This window comes from Bufo bufo, chromosome 3, assembly GCF_905171765.1.
Source record: "Bufo bufo chromosome 3, aBufBuf1.1, whole genome shotgun sequence".
NCBI lineage: Eukaryota > Metazoa > Chordata > Amphibia > Anura > Bufonidae > Bufo > Bufo bufo.
This window is the reverse complement of record NC_053391.1, coordinates 684932814-684958555: the sequence shown is the minus strand read 5'-3', so window position 1 is coordinate 684958555 and position 25742 is coordinate 684932814. Positions and strand designations below refer to the sequence as shown.

At 49.0% G+C, this 25742-nt stretch overlaps 1 protein-coding gene and 2 non-coding genes across 3 annotated transcripts; all 3 read left to right on the top strand.

The window, feature by feature from the left end:
- The first annotated feature begins 15606 nt into the window (after positions 1-15606).
- Positions 15607-23908, top strand: LOC120996523 (40S ribosomal protein S3). The gene is made up of 7 exons (XM_040426476.1): positions 15607-15690; positions 19040-19170; positions 19661-19754; positions 22226-22320; positions 22953-23140; positions 23402-23610; positions 23871-23908. The coding sequence occupies exons 1-6, from the start codon at positions 15661-15663 to the stop codon at positions 23605-23607; spliced, it is 744 nt and encodes a 247-aa protein (XP_040282410.1). The 5' UTR covers positions 15607-15660; the 3' UTR covers positions 23608-23610; positions 23871-23908.
- LOC120996818 lies at positions 23184-23333 on the top strand. The gene has a single exon (XR_005777919.1). It is a non-coding gene; the product is annotated as a small nucleolar RNA SNORD15 (small nucleolar RNA).
- On the top strand, positions 23641-23787 carry LOC120996816. The gene has a single exon (XR_005777917.1). It is a non-coding gene; the product is annotated as a small nucleolar RNA SNORD15 (small nucleolar RNA).
- Positions 23909-25742: the final 1834 nt, after the last annotated feature.

The following is a 25742-nucleotide window of genomic DNA, read 5'->3' as shown; positions in this document are numbered from 1 at the left end:
ATAGTGCCTCCAGTACTATCTTCGTCAACATGAGGATGTGGAAATAAAATACTCAGCTGAGTCCCCGCAGTTGTTGTCTTCTCAGCTCAGGAGTGTTTGACCAAATGAACGCGCCACCTGTGGTTTAGGGCAGGTGCACGATGAAGTCTTTTTGCCATCTGCACCGTTCTACTCTACCTTGTGACCTATGAGAGTGTACGGCGCGGCAGGGAGCGGATGGCTCCCATGTCCCACCGCGGTAATTCAAGTGTATCGCTGTCCTAAGGATGGAAATACAGTGGTATGGTGGTATAGGGCCCTGGCCAAAACATCCGGGGTCTAAACCCCAGATGTGTTCGCCCACGTGTGGAGGAAAAACTGGACGCAGCTTTTTTTCATCAGTTTCCAGAAAGCCATAACCTTTTATATTTCTGTATGAGGGAAGAGTTGAATAATTTAATAACATCTATTGTATTGAATAACTTTTTATTATTATAATTTTTTCTGGGGGAATGGGGAAAAAACAGCCATTGGGTTTATCTTTATGGCACTCACCATGTTGCGGACTGTTCCCCGGGCCCCTCTCACGGTCGTGTGCACTAGTCCTGAATGACATGATATCTTTATTCTGTGGATGATACCGCCACTTCTTATATTTTACTACTTTTGCTCAGTAAAAACACTGCAAAATAACTTGCTTTTGTGTCTCTGATAACATTCTTTTTTTTTATCAACGGAGCAGTGTTTAGAGCGTTTTAGTTTTTTTTGCGGGGCAAGTTGTTGTTTTTAAAAAATTTTTATGTTTTTGGAGGCGAAATGAACAAAAATCAGCAATTCTGACATTGTTTTTGCTTTTTTATTTTCTTTTGGGCGTTCACCGTGCATTTAACTAACTTGTATTTTGTTTTGTTGTTACATTTTCTTGACCTCCATTAGGGGACTTGATCCTTGTGCAGTAAAATATGTCTGTCACTGTAAAATTAGAAAAACTAAGGGTTTTTTTTTGTGAAAAATGCGGTTCAGGCACATGTTACAATGGCTGCAATGTAAAAGCAAGCAAGGACTACAAGTAGCAGCCGTGTGCACAGACACATGCAAACACTGGAAACTGACAGGCTGCGTAGTTGGACCTGCCTTTGGCAGGGCTCAATAGGTTCTTGTACTTGCAGACCGGGGGTCCTTCGTCAGCGGCACTCTGTAATCTGATTGTAGGTCACCGATGGGATCCCTTCTATTTATTCATCTAATTAGATGCAACGGTTGCTATTGACCGAGGTATCTAAGGAGTTTAACAGCCAGAAATCAGCATAATCTCTGATGTCGGCCATTGCAGCAGCGGGTCAATGTACGTTACAGCCGCTGGGGAGGCTCAGCTCCTTAGCTCATAGGAGAGACATAAGACCCCGGTTCTTCTGATCGGTGGAGGTCCCACAATGCTTTCACCTGAACGACAGCCCTTCTCTTCCCAGCTGATAACACCGGGCAATAGACAACATCTGCAAAGTGAATGGAGAGAAGATAGCTTGCAGGTGTACTGTCCCTTTAAAATGACAAGTCATCCAACCAAACAATATCTATTGAATGAGTGACAACTGCTGCTCTAAGTACATGTGTTCAGGTTAGGCTACTTTCACACCTGCGTTCGGTGCGGATCCGTCTTGTATCTGCACAGACGGATCCGCAGCGATAATGCAAACGCTTGTATCCGTTCAGAACGGATCCGTTTGCATTATTCTTTCAAAAAAACGGATCCATCCTGACTTACATTGAAAGTCAATAGGGGACAGATCCGTTTTCAATTGCACCATATTGTGTCAGTAAAAAACGGATCCATCCCCATTGACTTACATTGTGTGTCAGGACGGATCCGTTTGGCTCAGCATCGTCAGGCGGACACAAAAACGCTGCAAGCTGCGTTTTAGTGACCGCCTAAAAAACGCAACAGAGACCAAACGCAGCCAAACTGATGCATTCTGAGCAGATCCTTTTCCATTCAGAATGCATTAGGGCAAAACTGATCCGTTTTGGACCGCTGGTGAGAGCCCTGAACGGATCTCACAAACGGAAAGCCAAAACGCCAGTGCGAAAGTAGCCTAAGTTGTCTGTTCCCTTCTCCCGCATGGTGGTGAGGTAGGCTAGTTTCACATACTGTATACGTTTTGGCATTCTGGTTTTCAGATCTGGCAGAGGACCTCAAAACCCGGCTAAAGCAGTTCCGCTTAGTCCTCATGCGTTCTGAATGGAAAGAGATCTGTTCAGGATGCATCAGGATGCGTTAATTTTAACGTAAATTTGTTTTCCCTTAGTCCTAACAGCAGCACAAGTGGGGAGTTCTCCCCTGTGAAACTGGTAGGACAGGTGGAATTTTTATTGATTAAAATTGCTACCAAGACAATTAAACAATTTACCCACCCCCTATAAAGGGACGCCCGCCCTTAAACCAGTGCTTTATCAGCAAGTACACAAACAAAAATAGGGTGGGAAATTTGTGTGCTGCTGTTAGGACTAAGGGAAAACAAATTTACGTTAAAATTAACGCTTCCCTTACTTCCTAACCAGCAGCACAAGTGGGGACCTAGCAAGGAGCGACAGACAAATTGGGAGGGTTTCCCTTTTTTTTATTTTTTATAATAAGAGGGCGGCTCTGAGAATGATACGTCCAAATGCCACTCCCTCAGAGTGCCTAGAATCTAGGTTGTAATGCTTCATAAAGGTGCTGTGGGAGCTCCAAGAGGCTGCAGCACAGATTTGTTCTAGCGGGACCAAACTTTTCTCCGCGTACGAAGTAGATACTGCCCTTGTAGAGTGGGCAGAGACAAAGGATGGAGGAGCCAACCCCTGGGCTAGAAAAGCTTCATGGATTGCCTCTTTTACCCATCTACTCAAAGAGGGTTTAGAGGCCTTTAGACCTTTGTTTTTCCCCGACAAGGACAGCAGGAGGTGTTCGGATCTTCTGAAGTCCGCAGTTCTGTTCAGGTAGATTCTGAGATTTCTTGAAATGTCCAAGGAATGGAGGGCTTCTTCCTCTGGAGATGAGGGAGAGGGACATAAAACCGGTAAGGTGATGGTCTGATTAGTATTTCTAAATGATGGTACCTTGGGGACAAAGGTCGGTAGGAACCTCAACAGAACTCTGTCCTGGAGGAAGAGGGTATAAGGCTCAGCGGCCGCTAAGGCCTGCAGTTCTCCAATCCTCTTGGCCGAAGTTATGGCCAGTAGAAATGTGACCTTCAAAGATAAAAATCTAAGGTCCACATTTTCCAATGGTTCAAAGGGGGGGAGAGGACTTCCCTTTCAGAACCACAGATAAATCCCATTCAGGGATAGATCTCAGGATTCTAGATTTTAGTCTTTCGGCTCCTTTGAGGAACCTCCTGAGTAGGGGGTCTTGAGCTAGAGGTCTGCCTAAACAGGCAGAAAGCGCACTGGTATGAACTCTGAGCGTTGATGGGCTTAGACCCTTGTCCAGGCCGTCCTGCAGAAAATGTAGAATCGCTGAAAGAGGAGCATCTGAGGGTACAACCTCTATCAGCACACCACTGAAGAAAGATCTTGTATATCCTTTAGTAAGATTTGTTTGTAGACTCCGCCCTGGAGTGTGAAATGGTTCTCAAGACCTCCGCAGAAAGCCCTCTAGCTTCTAGTAGGGATCTGTCAATCTCCAGGCTGTCAGATTGAGTTTCCTCAGATCTAGACAGGGGCTTGTGTCCTGATACACAAGGTCCTACGTTAGGGGAAGTCTCCAATATGTGCCCTGACTCATCTTAATGAGCTGGGTGAACCAAGACCTCTTCGACCAGAATGGTATTATCGCAATGACCGGGGTCTGGTCTTGCTTGATTTTCGTCAATACCCTTGGTATCATGGAAATTAGAGGGAATATGTAAGCCAGCCTGAACCTCAATGTTATGGACAGAGCATCTATCGCCAGAGGATTGTCCTCCTTGTAGAGGGAGCAGAATCTGTCCACCTTGGCATTCAAGCGGGTCGCAATCAAGTCGATCTCTGGAGTACCCCACCGGAGAGTAATCTGTGTGAAAACGTCTCTGTGTAACAGTCCTACAGGCTCACCTGAGTCAGAGGACCGCTTGCTGGAGTAGGAGTGGAGCCCAGTGGCAAGGACCGCAGGCAGGTAGTAGGTGCAGGAAGTCTGGCAGAGGCGTAGTCGGTAGGCAGGCGGTGGGTCAGGGCAGGCGGCAGTAAGCGTGGTCAGACAATCCGGATGGCACCGGTGGTAGCAGTTCAGTAGGTAGGGATAAGGCAGAAGAGTAGTCGGTAGGCAATTCCTGGTCAGCAGTGGACTTCCAGCAGTAGCAAGAGCAGCAGATGAGGAGAAGCTTGATCAAGGCTCAGGAGCTCAATAATCAGCAAACTGGAGTGCAAGGGGCTGGACTTATATAGGGAAGTACCAGGTGTGGGGAATCAAGGGTAATGAGCAAGGCTTGGCAAGACTGAGTTTAACTAATAGGCTTCAGGGAGGAATGTCCAGAGAGGACGGTAGCCTAGTAAGCAGGGATGTGGCTGGTCACGGGTTTGAATCCCGACACTCTGTTCAATGACCATTCACGTGGAACTGGCAGACCCCGACTCAGCCGATCTGCAACTACATTGAGATTCCCTCTGATGTGAACAGCCGAAAGGTGGGATAGACTGGTTTCTGCCCAAGCAAGAATTAAACCAACTTCCTGGAGGAGAGGTTGAGATCTTGTGCCTCCCTGTCTGTTGATGTAAGCGACTACCGTTGTATTGTCCGAGCGGACTCTTACCGCCTTCCCGCGGATAAGAGGAGCAAAGTGGTAGAGAGTGAGACGAACTGCTCTCAATTCTCTCAGATTGGATGAGAGAAGCCTCTCCTGCGGACTCCAGGTACCTTGTACTGGATTCTCCTCCAGATGGGCTCCCCAACCTAGAAGGGAGGCGTCTGTGGTCAACGTGATCCAACGAGGTTGAATCAAGGACCTCCCATCTTCATGAGTGTTCTGATGGACACCCGCCGAGGTGCCATGAGGAACTGCGCGGCTCTTATCACTCGATCCTTCCTCTCTGGAGAGAGGGAAAGGGTCATCCGTTCGGAGTCTACAGGAACATCCTGGAAGTAGATGCAACGATCTCCGATTTTTCCCAATTTATGAGCCAGCCCAAGCGCTGGAGAGACTGAAAATCCAGCTGAAGATGAGATAAAAGAACGTTTAGAAGCCAGTCGTCTAGGTATGGCACGATTTCTAGCCCTAGAAGCCTGAGTTGGGCGACAACCGGAGCCACAACTTTTGTGAAAGTGTGGGGAGCGGAAGAAATGCCAAAAGGCAGCACAGCAAACTGGTAATGTTTTACCACCCCTCTAATGGAGACCGCAATTCTTAAAAATCTCCTGTGAGTTGGGTGAATGGGGATATGAAGGTAAGCATCCTTCAGATCTAAGGTGATCATTAGATCACCGGGGTTTAGGATGCTGATAAGTGATCGAATGGTCTCCATTCTGAAGCGCTTTGGTCTTATGAACCGATTTAGGTAATGCAGGTCTATGATCGTGCGCCAATCGCCCAACGGCTTCGGGACTAGAAAAACGGGGGAGTATACTCCCAGCCCTTGTTCGCGAGGAGGAACATAAAGGAGGACAGAATCCTCTAAAATAGACTGTTTGGTCTGGTTTAGGGTTCTGGTTAAAACAAATTTCTCTTGGGGATGGGACAGAAAATCTATTTTGTACCCCCCACATAATTATTTCTAGGACCCACTGGTCCGGAATATTTTGCAACTAGGCCTGCTGAAATAAACTTAGACGACCTCCAACCGGAGAGGAACTGAAATTCTGAGCATCGCACAGACGATTTGGAGGGAAAGGGGGAAGGTAAGCGGGCGAGTCATAGATCCGCTTTACGGTCCTTTCCACGACCGCGACCCCGTCCGCGTCTGGACGACTCCTGACGTCTCTGAGACCTTGAGGGGTCCTGGGTTCTAGAACTTCTGGGCCTACTCCGGCCCCGAAAGGATTGTTGGGGGAGGGACTTCCCCTTTTTATCCATCAGGCTCTCCATTATCGTATCTAATTCTGAACCAAAGAGTCTTCATGGTTCATATGGTAAGCCACACAGATTGAATTTGGAGGCGTTATCGGCAACCCAGGGACGCAACCATAGGGGCCGCCGACTGGCGGAAGAGAGAGCCATGGCTTTGGCGGCTAATTTCAGGTGCTTTGTGGAAGCGTCACACAAAAAGTCAGTTCCAAGGAGTAAGGTCTTGAACTGGTCTAGCACGTCAGTTCTGGAGACTCCAGATTCCAGGTCCGACTGAATTCTGAGAACGTGGGACCGAACAAACTCTGCGACTTCTGAGGAAGCAACTGCAACTGAAGCAGAGGCTGCAGCTGCGGAATAGCTGTGCCTCAGAGTGCACTCGGCCCTCCGATCAAATGGATCCTGAAGGTTGCTTCCGTCATCAGAAGGAACTAAGGTCCTCTTAGACAACTTGGAGATCGCCATATCGACCTTCGGAGGCGGTACCCAAAGTTCTGATTCCGACTCCTAGAGAGGAAACATCAGTTTAAATCTCTTCGTGAGAACTGGACCTTTTTCAGGATGCTTCCATTCAGTTAACATAAGCTTTTTTAAATCTTTATCCACTTTAAAGGCCCTTGGCCCCCTAGAGGTGGACGGTGGAGCTTCCCCTTTCTCAACATCATGATCCCTTGATCGGATGGAGCGTAGAAGTCTTTGCGTCTCCTCCGCAGGAAAAAGATAAGTGGCATCATCTTCATCAGAAGAGGAGGAGGAACGGTCTTCAACCTAAATGATGGCTTCAGCCATAGGTACAGGACCTGGCGATAAAGCTCTGGGCCTCTTAGAAGAAAGGGCGTTCTTGATCTCCAGAATGGAATTACCCATGAATTCCTTCATCCAGCCGAACATGTCACCCATCGTGGGTTGCGTCTGAGGAGGACGGCATAAAGGACACCTATTGAATTCATAGGAGTCCGGCATCGGCATCTTGCAGTTGGCACAAGTTAGGTGCTTCTGTTTATGGGAGGATTTCCCATGCTGGTCACCATTGGGAGACGCCATCTGAAAAAACAACTTGGAAAGTAGTTTAGAATAGACTCACTGCAGGCAGAGAGGGAGAGTCTGGCGTCTGCTGAGCTTTTATAGCTAACAGACCCCCCCCCCCCCCCCAGCATAGCTCTGCTCCCCCCCCCCCCCCCCCCCACCGGAAGTTACCCACTGTCACTACATTATTACTTATAAAGATAAACCAAAAGGGCCCCCCCTTCGATTATATACAGTACAGACCAAAAGTTTGGACACACCTTCTCATTCAAAGAGTTTTCTTTATTTTCATGACTATGAAAATTGTAGATTCACACTGAAGGCATCAAAACTATGAATTAACACATGTGGAATTATATACATAACAAACAAGTGTGAAACAACTGAAAATATGTAATATTCTAGGTTCTTCAAAGTAGCCACCTTTTGCTTTGATTACTGCTTTGCACACTCTTGGCATTTTCTTGATGAGCTTCAAGAGGTAGTCCCCTGAAATGGTCTTCCAACAGTCTTGAAGGAGTTCCCAGAGATGCTTAGCACTTGTTGGCCCTTTTGCCTTCACTCTGCGGTCCAGCTCACCCCCAACCATCTCGATTGGGTTCAGGTCCGGTGACTGTGGAGGCCAGGTCATCTGGCGCAGCACCCGATCACTCTCCTTCATGGTCAAATAGCCCTTACTTTCAAAGTTTTCCCAATTTTTCGGCTGACTGACTGACCTTCATTTTTTAAAGTAATGATGGCCACTCGTTTTTTTTTACTTAGCTGCTTTGTTCTTGCCATAATACAAATTCTAACAGTCTATTCAGTAGGACTATCAGCTGTGTATCCACCTGACTTCTCCTCAACGCAACTGATGGTCCCAACCCCATTTATAAGGCAAGAAATCCCACTTATTAAACCTGACATGGCACACCTGTGAAGTGAAAACCATTTCAGGGGACTACCTCTTGAAGCTCATCAAGAGAATGCCAAGAGTGTGCAAAGCAGTAATCAAAGCAAAAGGTGGCTACTTTTGAATGAGAAGGTGTGTCCAAACTTTTGGTCTGTACGGTATGTAATCTGGGGCAAAAATACTAATTTAGGCAGAGCAGGATCCGAAGCGCGGCTAAAACAGCCGCCGAATATACACGCGCCGCTGACCCGGAAGTCGTCATCTGACGCACTTACGGGTATGGCGCGCATGCGCGTGAAACGCCGAGCGCGGCAGACGGGACCGCGGCCGAGTACAGGCCGAGCCCAGGGGTATATCGCTGGGATATAGAGGTGCCAACAGGCCCCCCTAACATGTAACTGCGGCAGAGGCCACAATCCGGCAGAACCTAGGAAAAAACGGCCACAAGGACCAAGAATCTTGGCAGCAAACGAATCAAAAAGGTAACAGGCAGCGCCTGAACCTGTCCTCAGTCCACAGGACAGATAAAAGAAGCACTGGTTTAAGGGCGGGCGTCCCTTTATAGGGGGTGGGTTAATTGTTTAATTGTCTTGGTAGCAATTTTAATCAATAAAAATTCCACCTGTCCTACCAGTTTCACAGGGGAGAACGCCCCACTTGTGCTGCTGGTTAGGAAGTAAGGGAAGTCTTCTGTCCCGGCAGCATTCCGTTTTGTGTGCGGTCATTGAAACGGAACAAACTGGAATGGTCGCTAAAAACAATGTAAGTCAATGGTGATGGATACCTTTTTTTCAGATCATAAAAAAACGTTTTGTTCCGTTTTGATTTCACACAACCGCATCCTAACAGAACGGATGCATCCTGATGTGCAATCGAAACAGAACCCTTTATACTGGTAGTGAGGTCTTCTGCCGGATCTCAAAACCTGAACCCTAAACGCAGAAATTTGTGTGTGTCGTTAAATAAAAATATATAAAAAGAAGGACGTATATATGTGTGTATGTTCCGCGATCACTCAAAAACGCAACCATCCATTTCAACGAAACGTGGTATACACATCCCTTGCTACCTAGGACGTACGGTTCCTGAGATAGTCCCAAAAAAATGACCTGCATTAGCCAATAGAAGCCTGCAAGTCTTTCTCTTCATATCCCAACTGCCATACACACGGTCACATGTCCCTTATCAGCCAATAGAAACTCATACACACAGTTTTACTGCAGGTTTCCATAACAACCCAGCCATTTTTCTTCACTGCTGTAGGTCAGCTTTAGGTTGGGCTACACGACACATAGGGCACAACTACACTGCTACTTGTGTCGCGCGACATTGATTTCGCACCAATGTCGCGTGACAATTTTTATAATAATAGTCTATGGTGTTGCACTGCGACACGTGACATGCTGCAATTGCATCGCAGAGGCGTTCACTGTGGAGGTCACTATTAAAGGGGCAACTGTTGTGGAGGTCACTGTTAAGGGGGCGGGCCCCTGAGGAGGTCACTGTCAAGGGAGTGGGGTGCTGTGAAACTCACAGTTAAAGGGGCGGGCTGCTGTGAAGGTCAAAGTTAAAGGGATGGGCTGCTGTGGAGGTCACATTTTAAAGTGGTGGGGTACTGTGCGGGGTCACTGTTAAGGGGCGGGGTGCTCTAGAGGTCACTGTTATGGGGGATGCTGTCGATATCCTTTAACGACACACACAAACATGAAATGAAATAGATAAAATATACCAGTGCGAAGTCGGGTCCTTCTGCTAGTCTAATATATAAAGTTGAGTGTATGTATATCCGGTAAAGGAATCGCATTTACAATCACGAAATTTGGCACACAGGTACATCAGGTGTCCGGAAAGGTTTTAGACCGGGTCTCAGCTCTCTAGCACGTAGCGTTCCTGAGATATTCCCAGAAAATGCATATATGGCACATCACATGACCTACATTAGCCAATAGAAGCCTGCAGGTCTTTCTCTTCATTTCCCAACTGCCATACACACGGTCACATGTCCCTTATCAGCCAATAGAAGCTCGCAGGCCCTTAGTCTCCACATACACACAGTTTTACTCCAGGTTTCCATAACAACCCAGCCATCTTTCTTCACTGCTGCAGGTCATCTTTAAAGGGGCAGGGCGCTGTGGATGACACTCTTAAGGGAGCGGAGTGCTGTGGAGGTCACACCAACATTGGTGCGACACATGTAGCAGCGTAGTTGTGCCCTATGTGTCGTGCAACATATTGTCGTGTAGTCCTAGCCTAAAGCTGACCTACAGCAGTGAAGAAAAATGGCTGGGTTGTTATGGAAACCTGGTGTAAAACTGTGTGTATGTGGAGACTAAGGGCCTGCGAGCTTCTATTGGCTGATAAGGGACATGTGACCGTGTGTATGGCAGTTGGGATATGAGTGAAAGACTTGCAGGCTTCTATTGGCTAATGCAGGTCATTTTTTGGGAATATCTCAGGAACGGTACGTCCTAGAGAGCTGAGACCCCCACAAGATTTCTTTCCAGGTAGCAAGGGATGTGTATACCAAGTTTCGTTGAAATGGATGGTTGCGTTTTTGAGTGATCGCGGAACATACACACATATATACGTCCTTCTTTATATATATGGTATAGATAAAGATTACACGGGATAGAATCAAGACTCTGCTGCCCCCTGGTGGTAATCTTAGGGAACTGTAACAAGGTCAGACACGGCAGAGATAAATGTGCGGATGGAAAGAAGAAGGAAATAACATTAAATACAATTTCTTCTACAATCAAGAAATAAATACTAAAAATGTTATTATGTGTTATACTGACTACACCTCCCACCATGTAGTGTTACTGAATGTCATTACAAAATGTCTCCAGGTTGTATCCAAGCCAGAGTATCTAATCCTATCATGTGTGATACTGTCTGCTGAGCTGTGTATCTAATCCTATCCTGTGTGATACTGTCTGATGAGCTGTGTATCTAATCCTATCCTGTGTGATACTGTCTGCTGAGCCTGTATCTAATCCTATCATGTGTGATACTGTCTGCTGAGCTGTGTATCTAATCCTCTCCTGTGTGATACTGTCTGCTGATCTGTGTATCTAATCCTATCCTGTGTGATACTGTCTGCTGAGCTGTGTATCTAATCCTCTCCTGTGTGATACTGTCTGCTGAGGTGTGTATCTAATCCTATCCTGTGGGATACTGTCTGCTGAGCTGTGTATCTAATCCTATCCTGTGTGATACTGTCTGCTGAGCTGTGTATCTAATCCTATCCTGTGTGATACTGTCTGCTGAGCTGTGTATCTAATCCTATCATGTGTGATACTGTCTGCTGAGCTGTGTATCTAATCCTGTCCTGTGTGATACTGTCTGCTGAGCTGTGTATCTAATCCTATCCTGTGTGATACTGTCTGCTGAGCTGTGTATCTAATCCTATCCTGTGTGATACTGTCTGCTGAGCTGTGTATCTAATCCTCTCCTGTGTGATACTGTCTGCTGATCTGTGTATCTAATCCTATCCTGTGTGATACTGTCTGCTGAGCTGTGTATCTAATCCTCTCCTGTGTGATACTGTCTGCTGAGGTGTGTATCTAATCCTATCCTGTGGGATACTGTCTGCTGAGCTGTGTATCTAATCCTATCCTGTGTGATACTGTCTGCTGAGCTGTGTATCTAATCCTATCCTGTGTGATACTGTCTGCTGAGCTGTGTATCTAATCCTATCATGTGTGATACTGTCTGCTGAGCTGTGTATCTAATCCTATCCTGTGTGATACTGTCTGATGAGCTGTGTATCTAATCCTATCCTGTGTGATACTGTCTGCTGAGCCTGTATCTAATCCTATCATGTGTGATACTGTCTGCTGAGCTGTGTATCTAATCCTCTCCTGTGTGATACTGTCTGCTGATCTGTGTATCTAATCCTATCCTGTGTGATACTGTCTGCTGAGCTGTGTATCTAATCCTCTCCTGTGTGATACTGTCTGCTGAGGTGTGTATCTAATCCTATCCTGTGGGATACTGTCTGCTGAGCTGTGTATCTAATCCTATCCTGTGTGATACTGTCTGCTGAGCTGTGTATCTAATCCTATCCTGTGTGATACTGTCTGCTGAGCTGTGTATCTAATCCTATCATGTGTGATACTGTCTGCTGAGCTGTGTATCTAATCCTATCCTGTGTGATACTGTCTGATGAGCTGTGTATCTAATCCTATCCTGTGTGATACTGTCTGCTGAGCCTGTATCTAATCCTATCATGTGTGATACTGTCTGCTGAGCTGTGTATCTAATCCTCTCCTGTGTGATACTGTCTGCTGATCTGTGTATCTAATCCTATCCTGTGTGATACTGTCTGCTGAGCTGTGTATCTAATCCTCTCCTGTGTGATACTGTCTGCTGAGGTGTGTATCTAATCCTATCCTGTGGGATACTGTCTGCTGAGCTGTGTATCTAATCCTATCCTGTGTGATACTGTCTGCTGAGCTGTGTATCTAATCCTATCCTGTGTGATACTGTCTGCTGAGCTGTGTATCTAATCCTATCATGTGTGATACTGTCTGCTGAGCTGTGTATCTAATCCTATCCTGTGTGATACAGTCTGCTGAGCTGTGCATCTAATCCTATCCTGTGTGATACTGTCTGCTGAGCTGTGTATCTAATCCTATCCTGTGTGATACTGTCTGCTGAGCTGTGTATCTAATCCTATCCTGTGTGATACTGTCTGCTGAGCTGTGTATCTAATCCTATCCTGTGTGATACTGTCTGCTGAGCTGTGTATCTAATCCTATCATGTGTGATACTGTCTGCTGAGCTGTGTATCTAATCCTATCCTGTGTGATACTGTCTGCTGAGCTGTGTATCTAATCCTCTCCTGTGTGATACTGTCTCAGTGAACCACACAGGACTACAACCCTCATGCATTGATAATATAACAGTGGGGCACATTTACGTCGCTCTTATTTCCCCTCCCGTTAGATTTGCGGACGCCTTGACATAAATTAGTCGCCTTTGTGGCAGTCCGTGCTCCTGACTGTAGTTTTTCACTAAAATGTAAGCCCGTTTCCAGGCGTAAATGTTAGTAAATTTGCCAGAGCTGGAATCTTGCCCAATTGGTGGACACGGCGTATTACTAAATATTGTCACATGGCCGCTTAAAAAAGGGGACGTGTGACTATTGTATGCCTCACAGACCCCTTAGTAAATGTGCCCCAGCGGATTGTGGTTTCAGAACTATTCGTGATGAGGCTGGAAAGCCCCTTTAAATGGAAACCATCAGCATGCACACAGTCTGTTACTGGTTACTGACGGTTGTCAACCTCCCTCAGATGGCAGAAAACTCCACATAAGAGGAAATGTGGCCGTGGTCTCCTGGGTGTCTGGGGACTGTAAGGGGCACATTTACTAAAGCGTCGCCGCCTGTTTTCAGGAGTAAAAAGCCCGTTTCCGATGATCATATTTTTTAGGTTTTTATCGGCTGTTTTAGAGACAGTTTTGCAGTTGTTGCGCCTATTTTGAGAAGTCTTCTAACTTTTACGCCTAAGTTCCATCCAATTTATGATTTTGCATCAGATTTAGTAGTAAAAACTTAAATTCTATCCGCTCCAGGGCTGGCGTACTTTTCTGTCTCCGTTTTGAGTGGTGAGTTGCGCCACAATTTGCCTACGTTCATGGAGACATGCGCCAAAATTGTGCCACTTTTTCAAGCGCATACCATGTAGACCAGTGTAAGTGAATATAAACCTATCGTACAAGAAAACGACCACTAGAGGGCAGACAAACCAAAAATTGCAAACCATAAGGGCTCATGCACACGAACGTGGTTTGGTTCCGCATCCGAGATGCGTTTTTTGCGGCTCAGGTGCAGCCCCAATTCATTTCAACGGGGCCGCAAAAAAAAGAAAACATGTCCTACTCTTGTCTATTTTGCGGACAAGAATAGGCATTTCTATTATGGGCAGCCCGTTCCATTCCGCAATTTGCCGACCACAAAACACAGCGCGGTCATGTGCATTCACATCAACATTTAGCTTTCCATCAGAAGAAGGGCTCATGCACAGGAACGTATTTTCTTTTCGAGTCCGTTCTGGCTTTTTTGCGGACCGTATACAGAACCATTCATTTCAATGGGTCCGCAAAAAAAAAAACGGAAGACACTCTGTGTGCATTCCGTTTCCGTATGTCTGTATTTCCGTTCCGCAAAAAAATAAAAGATGTCCTATTATTGTCCGTATTATGGACAAGGATAGGACTGTTCTATCAGGGGCCAGCTGTTTCGTTCCGCAAAATACGGAAGGCACATGGACGTCATCTGTATTTTTTGCGGTTCCGTTTTTTTGTGGACCACAAAATACATACGGTCGTGTGCATGAACCCTTATGCATAGGTTTGAATAGGATTCATTTTATTATTTTTTTTACAGGATCCTGTTACATCAGTTGTCATCCATTTGAGCCATTTCCGTCTGAGATCCGTTTTTTTTTAGACAGGGATAAAAGTACCACGTGCAGGACTTTGCTTCCATCTAAAAAAACGGATCTCAGATGGAAATGACTCAAATAGATGACAACTGATGTAACAGGATCCGTTTTTTTTTCTCGGACGGATTCAAAGAATGGAAAGCTAAACGGTGACGTGAACGCCCCCTTACTAAGGGATAATCCCAATACGACAGTTTTTTGTTTGTTTTTTACTCCCCATCCAAAAAAAAGGAGAGTTTAGTAAATGAGTTGACTTATCCTGAGCGGAGGTGAGGACAGAGGACAATCTGCTGCATCCACCCGATGTATGGGGTATCGGCACAAATATTCGCGGGTGTCAGAGGCACGGGCGCAGGCCTGCGGCCATCGCCTCACCTGGCCTCACTGGTGGCGCACCCCTGGTCAGAGGGCCTTTATTTCGGAGGTCCTCCGTTTCGTTAGGGGGGGGGTCTGCCGGACTCCACAGACTCATCTCCAGTCCTCGGAGCCCACCTACCGGTTACACCTCCAGGATATCCTTAGTGTTGGGCAGGTGATAGAACTACCCCGGACTTACCACAGGTACACTGCGATAAACCACTACGGACCCCCAGACGTTAGACGCCCCTCCTAATTTCTGCACAGCTCTTCACTCCGGGGTTCACCGCAGATAACGACCCGGTGTCACGCCCTAAATTGTGCCTGGGACAGGAGAGGAGTATGTAGTGAGGGTCTCGCCCCTTTCTGCGTGAACACTGGTACACTGTAACGAGAGGTAAGGCAACTGCGAGATTAGGTCCGTCCAGATTTATGGCTGCTGGATGTATATTGCTCCCATTCACTGTCAGCAAGCAGACATCTTGAAAATGATTAATTAAGAACTGAAACACGGAGGAGCCATGCAGCGGTTGGGCGACCGTAGCCATACAGCGGAATAATATGAGGTCATTAGATGCAGCCCAGGGTCCCGGCCGCAGCACATTGGCGCAGTATGGCCATACCTTTTCAGTTGTCATATCTAAAAACCTTCTGTGTAAAACTCCATCACAAAAAAATTCATAAAAAAAGTTCTTCTACTTAAAAGGTCTCATAATTATAAACAGGGCAGAACCATGGAGCTGAAATCCTATGAAAGCCCCCAAATGATATAGCTCCTCCATGACACAACTGTAAAAAAACAAAAAAAAACAAAAACAAAAACAAACTACACTTCCCATGATGCTTCGCGCCGCGCGCCCCTCCTGCCTTTTCCGGTTGACCGCTTATAGGCACTTCCGCCGGAAGTGTTTTCCCTTTCCTTTCAGCCCCGCGCAGCAAGATGGCGGTGCAGATCTCTAAGAAGAGGAAGGTAAGCGCCGGGATCGGTCCGCTCCTGGCTAGTACGAGGCGTTTCCTCATCGATATCGGTGCGACACGGTCCCTGAGATGGCCCCGCTGTTGTTGGTGCCGGTTTGGGCGGCTCTGACCGGACACTGGACGCGGATTGTGCTGGATTGGTTCAGGCCTGCGCTCCCGGCTGACATGGCCGCCTGCTAGGTGTCAGTGCCGGGGTGGGCTGCTCGTGGCCGTGGAGCCCCCTGCAGGTGGTAGTGGTGAGCGGAGCCGAGACCCTCTGTGTGTGCAGTACTGAAACTCCCATCATGCCGTGGTTGTGATGTTTGCGGGGTTCTGGGTGAACATGAGCCTAGGGCTGTCAGTGACCCTGCCCCCCCCTGTAGAGCAGAGTATGGGGGTCGTGTCTTATCCTGGTCCCCCCCATCCCAATTAAAGTATGGGGGTTTTGTCTTATCCTGCAGTGTACTGGACCCTCTCTGATCCCAGCCCCCCCCCCCTTATAGCGGTGTACTGGACCCTCTGATCCCAGCCCCCCCCCTTATAGCGGTGTACTGGACCCTCTGATCCCAGCCCCCCCCCCCCCCTTATAGCGGTGTACTGGACCCTCTGATCCCAGCCCCCCCTTATAGCTGTGTACAGGACCCTCTGATCCCAGCCCCCCCCCCCCCCCCCCCTTATAGTGGTCTACTGGACCCTCTGATCCCCCCCCCTTATAGCGGTGTACTGGACCCTCTGATCCCAGCCCCCCCACCCCTTATAGCGGTCTACTGGACCCTCTGATCCCCCCCCTTATAGCGGTGTACTGGACCCTCTGATCCCAGCCCCCCCCCCTTATAGCATTGTACTGGACCCTCTGATCCCAGACCCCCCCCCCCCTTATAGCGCTGTACTGGACCCTCTCTGATCCCAGCCCCCCTTATAGCGCTGTACTGGACCCTCTCTGATCCCAGCCCCCCTTATAGCGCTGTACTGGACCCTCTCTGATCCCAGCCCCCCCCTTATAGCGGTGTACTGGACCCTCTCTGATCCCAGCCCCCCCCTTATAGCGGTGTACTGGACCCTTTCTGATCCCAGCCCCCCTTATAGCGGTGTACTGGACTCCCAGCTGCCCCCCCCCCCCTATAGCGGTGTACTGGACCCTCTGATCCCAGCTGCCCCCCCCCTTATAGCGGTGTACTTGACCCTCTCTGATCCCAGCCCCCCCTTATAGCGGTGTACTGGACCCTCTGATCCCAGCTGCCCCCCCCCTTATATCAGTTTACTGGACCCTCTGATCCCAGCTGCCCCCCCTTATAGCGGTTTACTGGACCCTCTGATCCCAGCCCCCCCCCCCCTTTTAGCGGTGTACTGGACCCTCTCTGATCCCAGCCCCTCCCCTTATAGCGCTGTACTGGACCCTCTCTGATCCCAGCCCCCCCTTATAGCGGTGTACTGGACCCTCTCTGATCCCAGCCCCACTTATAGCGGTGTGCTGGACCCTCTCTGATCCCAGCCCCCCCCCTATAGCGGTGTACTGGACCCTCTGATCCCAGCTGCCCCCCCCTTATAGCGGTGTACTGGACCCTCTGATCCCAGCTGCCCCCCCCTTATAGCGGTGTACTGGACCCTCTGATCCCAGCTGCCCCCCCCTTATAGCGGTGTACTGGACCCTCTGATCCCAGCTGCCCCCCCCTTATAGCGGTGTACTGGACCCTCTGATCCCAGCTGCCCCCCCCTTATAGCGGTGTACTGGACCCTCTCTGATCCCAGCCCCCCTTATAGCGGTGTACTGGACCCTCTCTGATCCCAGCCCCCCTTATAGCGGTGTACTGGACCCTCTCTGATCCCAGCCCCCCTTATAGCGGTGTACTGGACCCTCTCTGATCCCAGCCCCCCCCTTATAGCGGTGTACTGGACCCTTTCTGATCCCAGCCCCCCTTATAGCGCTGTACTGGACCCTCTCTGATCCCAGCCCCCCCTTATAGCGGTGTACTGGACTCCCAGCTGCCCCCCCCCCTATAGCGGTGTACTGGACCCTCTGATCCCAGCTGCCCCCCCCTTATAGCGGTGTACTTGACCCTCTCTGATCCCAGCCCCCCCTTATAGCGGTGTACTGGACCCTCTGATCCCAGCTGCCCCCCCCCCTTATAGCGGTTTACTGGACCCTCTGATCCCAGCTGCCCCCCCCTTATAGCGGTTTACTGGACCCTCTGATCCCAGCCCCCCCCCCCCCTTATAGTGGTGTACTGGACCCTCTCTGATCCCAGCCCCTCCCCTTATAGCGCTGTACTGGACCCTCTCTGATCCCAGCCCCCCCTTATAGCGGTGTACTGGACCCTCTCTGATCCCAGCCCCACTTATAGCGGTGTGCTGGACCCTCTCTGATCCCAGCCCCCCCCCTTATAGCGGTGTACTGGACCCTCTCTGATCCCAGCCCCCCCCCTTATAGCGGTGTACTGGACCCTCTGATCCCAGCTGCCCCCCCCTTATAGCGGTGTACTGGACCCTCTGATCCCAGCTGCCCCCCCCTTATAGCGGTGTACTGGACCCTCTGATCCCAGCTGCCCCCCCCCTTATAGCGGTGTACTGGACCCTCTCTGATCCCAGCCCCCCTTATAGCGGTGTACTGGACCCTCTCTGATCCCAGCCCCCCTTATAGCGGTGTACTGGACCCTCTCTGATCCCCGCCCCCCTTATAGCGGTGTACTGGACCCTCTCTGATCCCAGCCCCCCTTATAGCGGTGTACTGGACCCTCTCTGATCCCAGCCCCCCTTATAGCGGTGTACTGGACCCTCTCTGATCCCAGCCCCCCTTATAGCGGTGTACTGGACCCTCTCTGATCCCAGCCCCCCCCTTATAGCGGTGTACTGGACTCCCAGCTGCCCCCCCCCCCCCCTTATAGCGGTGTACTGGACCCTCTGATCCCAGCTGCCCCCCCCTTATAGCGGTGTACTGGACCCTCTCTGATCCCAGCCCCCCTTATAGCGGTGTACTGGACCCTCTGATCCCAGCCCCCCTTATAGCGGTGTACTGGACCCTCTCTGATCCCAGCCCCCCTTATAGCGGTGTACTGGACCCTCTCTGATCCCAGCCCCCCCTTATAGCGCTGTACTGGACCCTCTCTGATCCCAGCCCCCCTTATAGCGGTGTACTGGACCCCTCTGATCCCAGCCCCCCCTTATAGCGGTGTACTGGACCCTCTCTGATCCCAGCCCCCCCTTATAGCGCTGTACTGGACCCTCTCTGATCCCAGCCCCCCTTATAGCGGTGCTGGACCCTCTCTGACCCCAGCCCCCATCTTCTGGTCCTCCTTAGACTGATCAGTTTGTGCTGCCCGTAGTCGGCGTGCTCTCGCCCCTGCTGACATTTCCCCCTCTTGCAGTTTGTTGCTGACGGCATCTTCAAAGCCGAGCTGAATGAATTCCTGACCCGGGAGTTGGCAGAGGACGGCTATTCCGGCGTGGAGGTCCGAGTCACCCCAACCAGAACAGAGATCATCATCCTTGCCACCAGGTGAGCTAAATGGAAAGTATCGATAGAGACCATCAAATGAAATGTACCCCGGGGAGCTGAACCCATAACCCGTCCTAGTCCTGTGAGTGTGAAATAATACAGCAGGACTTGTAGAAGACAGCAGCAGGAGCCTTCTCCACCTGTGTTAGGCCTCATGCACACGACCGTTCGGGTCTGCATCCGAGCCGCAGTTTTTGCTTCAATGGGGCCGCAAAAGATGCGGACAGCCTCCATTGCTCTGTTCCGCGGCCCCGCAGAAAAAATAGAACCTGTCCTAGTCTTGTCTGTTTTGCGGACAAGAATAGGCATTTCTACAATGGGCCGTCTGTTCTGTTCCGCAAATTGCGGAAGGCACACGGGCGGCTTCCGGTTTTTGCAGACCGCAAAAATACAGAACGGACGTGTGCGTGAGGCCTTATGTGCTTCACTTTTTGCTCAGCATAGATCGGATAGTTTTTGCGCTGTAGTCACAGTTCATATTTTCCTCCAGGACCCAGAACGTCCTCGGTGAGAAGGGGCGCCGTATCCGTGAGCTGACCGCTGTCGTACAGAAGAGGTTTGGCTTTCCCGAGGGCAGCGTTGAGGTGAGTTTCTCAGTCATGGTTTATGGTGGCACAGTAATCCCTACAATGGAATGTCTGGTTGCTCGTCCAAAGAGTATTTTTTTGCTCTTTAAAGCGAACCTTTCACCTCATTTTCACTTTATAAACCAGCAACAGTACCTTATAGATTATCCTGAGTGTGTTGTTATCCATGTTAGTGCCGCTTTCCTGGGCTCTTTATACTTAAAAAAATCGTCTTATAAACTTCACATTCGGTGCTCCAACAGTCATGCAACCAGTCAAGGGGGTAGCCCTTCCATCTCCTCTGGCCGTACCGCCCCTGCCCTAACCCCTCCTCTATGCTCCTTAACTGACAGCCGGCTCAGTCGCCGGGACGGCACTTCTGAAACCTGCGCATGCGCCGTCCTCCTGATTCGCCGCGCGATCCCGTCTTTCTTGCTGACAAAAGCGCGATCATGTAAGAGAATCGAGCATGCGCCTTACGCGATGCCGGCCTGTCTGCTCTCCCTCCCGTGCGCGCGCTCCACTATTGTCAGCAAGAAAGATGGGATCGCGCGGCGAATCAGGAGGACGGCGCATGCGCAGGTTTCAGAAGCGCCGTCCTGGCGACTGAGCCGGCTGTCAGTTAAGGAGCATAGAGGAGGGGTTAGGGCAGGGGCGGTACGGCCAGAGGAGATGGAAGGGCTACCCCCTTGACTGGTTGCATGACTGTTGGAGCACCGAATGTGAAGTTTATAAGACGATTTTTTGAAGTATAAAGAGCCCAGGAAAGCGGCACTAACATGGATAACAACACACTCAAGATAATCTATAAGGTACTGTTGCTGGTTTATAAAGTGAAAATGAGGTGAAAGGTTCGCTTTAAAGGGATTCTTCAGGAATTAAGAAATGTAAATACTTAAAGGGGTTGGCCACTTTCTGGTTACTGATGACCAATGTGTTTGTGAGGTGATCATATGGCACTTACTAATATGCCCTTTGTTGAAATTCTATTATAAGGTATGCCTCCTTGTTTACAAAGTCTTTTGGCTGTCCACAGGGAGGTCCTGTCCGTAAGATGGCGGCTGGTGGAGGGTCATGTGACCAGGGAGATCACCTCCATGTGATGCCTCCTCCATTCAGACACAGCGCACCTGCTCTAAACACCCAACAGAACAAGTACAGATGGCAGGGGCAGTCATATGGAGGCGATCTCCCTGGTCACATGACTCTCCATCAGCGGCCATCGTATGGACAACACAAAAGACTGTAAACAAGGGGGCATTTCTTATAAAATATAGAAAATGGGGCAGAATTCCAACAAAGGGCATATTAGTAAGTGCCATATGATCTCACAAACACGTTGGTCAACAGTAACCAGAAAGTGGCCAACCCCTTTAAATATTTTTATAATAAATATATTCACAAATACTTTTTATTACTTAGAATGACTCGTTTTGTCTAGGGAGCAATCATTAGGAGAAATAAAATGGCCGCTGTCCTATTAGTCCACACAAAACCAGTCCTAATCACACAGGCGTAATGAAGTAATGAAAAGTATTTGAGAATATATTTATAATAAAATAAGTATTTTCATTTTCTTAATTCCTGGAGAACCCCTTTTATATGTCTGTCCACGTCATTTTTGTAGTGAGTCAATGGTGTCGCGCAACTTGGATGTTTTTATTTATTTTGCGACGGTCGCTGTTGCAGTGTCTCACAGTTTACTATTCTAAAAAAGTCACATGACCTGTCTGGGTAGTTGTACCCTTTTTGTCACATGTAGCCCTAGCTTTATAGTGTGCGTCATATACAGCCTGCCATTGTTAGTAATGGGCTATAGTGCGTTGGTATACACTGTCCACCGCCACGGCTGCTGGCGGGACTAAAAACTAACATTTTAATAGGTGATTTATTTTTCAAAAAGTTCTATAATTTTGTAAGTGGTTGTAAACAAGCACAAACATATCGCGCCGTGTTTACCGCAGCCCCTGTAATAATACTTTATGTAATCCAGCCCAACAGAGAAAAAATATATATTTTTTTTTCTACTTCCCCTTAAAAACGAATACAAAATATATGTCCCTTGTAACCCCAAAAATGGTACTAACGGCAACTGCATCTTTCTGCAAATATCAATATACATATTTGGTATGGTGGTTATTGACCCATAGTACGAGTGACACCACAGTTTTCCTGCACTCTGATTGGCGTAAGTTTAAGTGCCAAGAAACAATGACAGATCTGCTTTTTCCCATTGTCCCTTCTCACAAATTGCTAAGGGGTATTTTTAGTGCGAGTTCTTGGGCTGTAGGTTTTTTCCCCTATTTTCAAAACCTTATCCACAAGTACCGAAAACTTCCACGATCAGATGGTGCTGTGGAATTGCAATGCGCAGAGTGACGTTTGTGACATGTAACATCCGGTAGATGGGCGCCTCTGGGTCATTCTGGTGTTTGGCGCGATGCTAGGCTTTATCTCGCAGCCTCTCACCCATTGCTTGTGTCTTCCAGCTGTACGCAGAGAAAGTCGCCACAAGGGGTCTGTGCGCCATCGCCCAAGCAGAGTCCCTGCGCTACAAGCTCCTGGGAGGTCTGGCAGTGAGAAGGTGAGGCCTGTGGGATTCATCTGCTGTCTCCACACATTTTTGGGGGTTCTGCGCATTTTTATTTTTTTTGCTTCGATGATGATTTCGATGACGAGTCTAACATCATCCCTGTGTGCCCTGGTAGTGGAGGGAGCTGCGTTCTGCACGCTGCCTCGTCTGCCCTGGCGCGGCCAGGATGTTGTGTGAAGACGAGTTACGAGGCATTTGTCTGAGAAGTGAATGCTCTCCCCCTGTAGTTTGCATATTGCCCAGAGCTTGGAATGAGAAAGGGACTGCAGTAATTTCAGACATTCCTCCTCTGCTTGGAGTGTCAATTGGACCACTAATGGTTAAATTTACAAAGCCAAGGTTTGGTAGGACCTCCGAAATACAGAGGAGAGATGATGGGGAGCAGGGGCTTCTCCCAAATGTGTGATCGGGACTGGAACAGCCCATTGTCATTAGTCCAGCACTACTACAGCTTGGCACACGTACAAGGCCTGCATATCTGTTGGCACCATCGAGGAGGTACACAGGAAAGGAATGACTATTTTTGGGGTGGAAACGATGCAAAATAGTTTAAAATAGCCGTTAATGGTAAGTTGTCTTAGGAGTGTGAATTGGAGTTAATTCTAGATAATTTCCCCTTCTAGAGCCTGCTATGGTGTCCTGCGTTTCATCATGGAGAGCGGCGCCAAGGGTTGCGAGGTCGTGGTGTCCGGCAAACTGAGAGGCCAGAGAGCCAAGTCCATGAAATTTGTGGACGGTCTGATGATTCACAGCGGAGACCCCGTCAACTACTATGTGGATACCGCAGTGCGCCACGTCCTCCTCAGACAAGGTGAGATATCCGGGAGGGCGTTCTAGGTTTCTTTGTTTCTGTCCTTCAGTGATGATACGATGACGAGTCAGATGGGGACAGTCACTGCGGAGGACCCTGTGCAGTGCCACGTTCTGTGTCACTGTACTAGGGGTCTCTCCACTGGAGACGAGTCCCACCTCCTGATTGATTTAGAGGCATTTGTCTGAGAAGGGTGAGGGGGCAGAAAGTGGATACGTGGCCTCCAATGTTCTTGTGTTGAGTGATTGCTTTGTACTGCAGGTGTTCTGGGCATCAAGGTGAAGATCATGCTTCCATGGGACCCAAGTGGAAAGATTGGCCCCAAGAAGCCCCTGCCTGACCACGTCAGCATTGTGGAACCCAAAGAGGAGATCCTGCCAACCACCCCCATCTCTGAGCAGAAGGGAGCCAAGCCAGAGCAGCAGGCGCAGCCCCCTGCCATGCCCCAGCCTGTGCCCACCGCGTAATGGGTATGTACTGAGGGGGCGCTGACTCTGAACCTTCAGTGATGATACGATGACGAGTCTGACAGGGCGAATCCTTTTCCACTGGGCTCTTTCTGCATCACGTTCTGTGCTGTGGACGTCTGCTCATTGGGACAAGGGCCGCCCTTCACTTGATGTCCTTGAGGCATTTGTCTGAGAAGGTTCGGATGTAACGGTACTTGTTTAGAGGGGGTTTATTCTGGTTGCTGTCTCCAGTTCTGACTTTTTCCTTTCTCTCCTCACAGGATGCTGAACACCAGGACGTAAAGTTCTTGCATTCGGCTCAAATCTGTAAAATAAAAAACACCCAAAAAATGTACCTATTTGTGTTGTTGTAAATTGGAGCTACATGGCGGTGCTGCTTGGGTTAATCTCCTAATGAGGAGCAGAAGCCACAAGTAACCGGTGATGGTCAGCGCGACAGTGTTCCACCTTAAACACTTATTTCCACAGGTTACGCCAAAATGGTGGACATCTTGTGCTTCTTAGTTGCCCCCTTCCCCCCCCCCCCCCCCCCCCCCCCCACCGGTGGCTCCTGAGTCTGGTTGTTGCAATGTCTTCTGGCCCTGTGCACATTCAGCCTGCAGCCGTGTCTGTGATGACCTACAATGCTGGATCCCAGAAGGTGGCAATTTTTTGGTTTTTTTCTATGCTTTAGATTTTCTGCATATACATATGCAATAAGTATCTGCCTGCCTGGACACCCAGTGATCCCGAAAACTGGGTTCTTGTGCCCCATCTGCAGTTGAGGTGACCACCTGTTACAAGTGGGAACAACAGAGTTGGTTTTGGTCATCTCCTATAGACACAGGCTTTGTCTTGAGACCTCCATGGATTCGGACTAGATTTGTACTGCGTTCCACCACTTCAGGGATCAGCAGCTGCCAATGCCGTATTCACACGTCAGTGATTGTGAGCCGAAACCAGGATTGGAGCCTCCACAAACATGAGGTATAAGGGGAAGGTCTGCTCCTGTTCTGTGTCTAGACCCACGCCTGGGTTTGGCCCTAACACTGACTGTGTGAATGAGGCTCAACTTGGCTGTTCTCAGAACTCCCATACAGCTTAAAGGGCTTCTGTCAGCCCACTAAACCGTTTTTTTTTTTTTGCTTAATAATAACCCCTACACTGCGATTTATCCATACATAAGTAAAATAATAATTTTGGTTCAGTAGAATTTGCTAAAACCCTATTTTTATAATATGTAAATTACCTTGCTACCAGCAAGTAGGGCGGCTACTTGCTGGTAGCAGCCGCATCCTCCCATCGTAATGACGCCCCCTCCGCTTGTTGATTGACAGGGCCAGCGGACGGGATCTTTCTCCGCTGGCCCTGCCCGTACCTATCTTCAATCGGCGCAGGCGCACTGAGGCGGCCACTCACTCGGCCGCTTCATCCTCAATGCGCCGGCGCCGGGTGTAGATGTGACGTCATCGGCGCAGGCGCATTGAGGATGAAGCGGCCGAGTGAGTGGCTGCCTCTCAGTGCGCTTGCGCCGATTGAAGAGAGGTGCGGCGCAGGCGCCAGATATTGAATGAAAACAGGCAGGGCCAGCGGAGAAAGATCCCGTCCGCTGGCCCTGTCAATCAACAAGCGGAGGGGGCGTCATTACGATGGGAGGATGCGGCTGCTACCAGCAAGTAGCCGCCCTACTTGCTGGTAGCAAGGTAATTTACATATTATAAAAATAGGGTTTTAGCAAATTCTACTGAACCAAAATTATTTTACTTATGTATGGATAAATCGCAGTGTAGGGGTTATTAAGCAAAAAAAAAAAAAGCGGTTTAGTGGGCTGACAGAAGCCCTTTAAGGCCACTTTCACACTAGCGTTAATATTTTCCAGTATGGAGTTCCATCATAGGGTCTCAGTACCGGGGGAAAAATGCTTGCGTTTTGTCCCCATTCATTGTCAATGGGGACAAAATGTAACTGAACAGAATGCTCCAAAATGTGTTCCGTTCTCATACCGGAGAGCAGCAGCATGCTGCGGTTTTATTTCCGTCCCGGGATGCGGCGCTAGACATCTGTCATGACCCACAATGCAAGTCCATGGCGACAGTTCAGTTTTCTCTGGCACAGTAGAAAACGGATCTGTCCCCCATTAACTTTCAATGGAG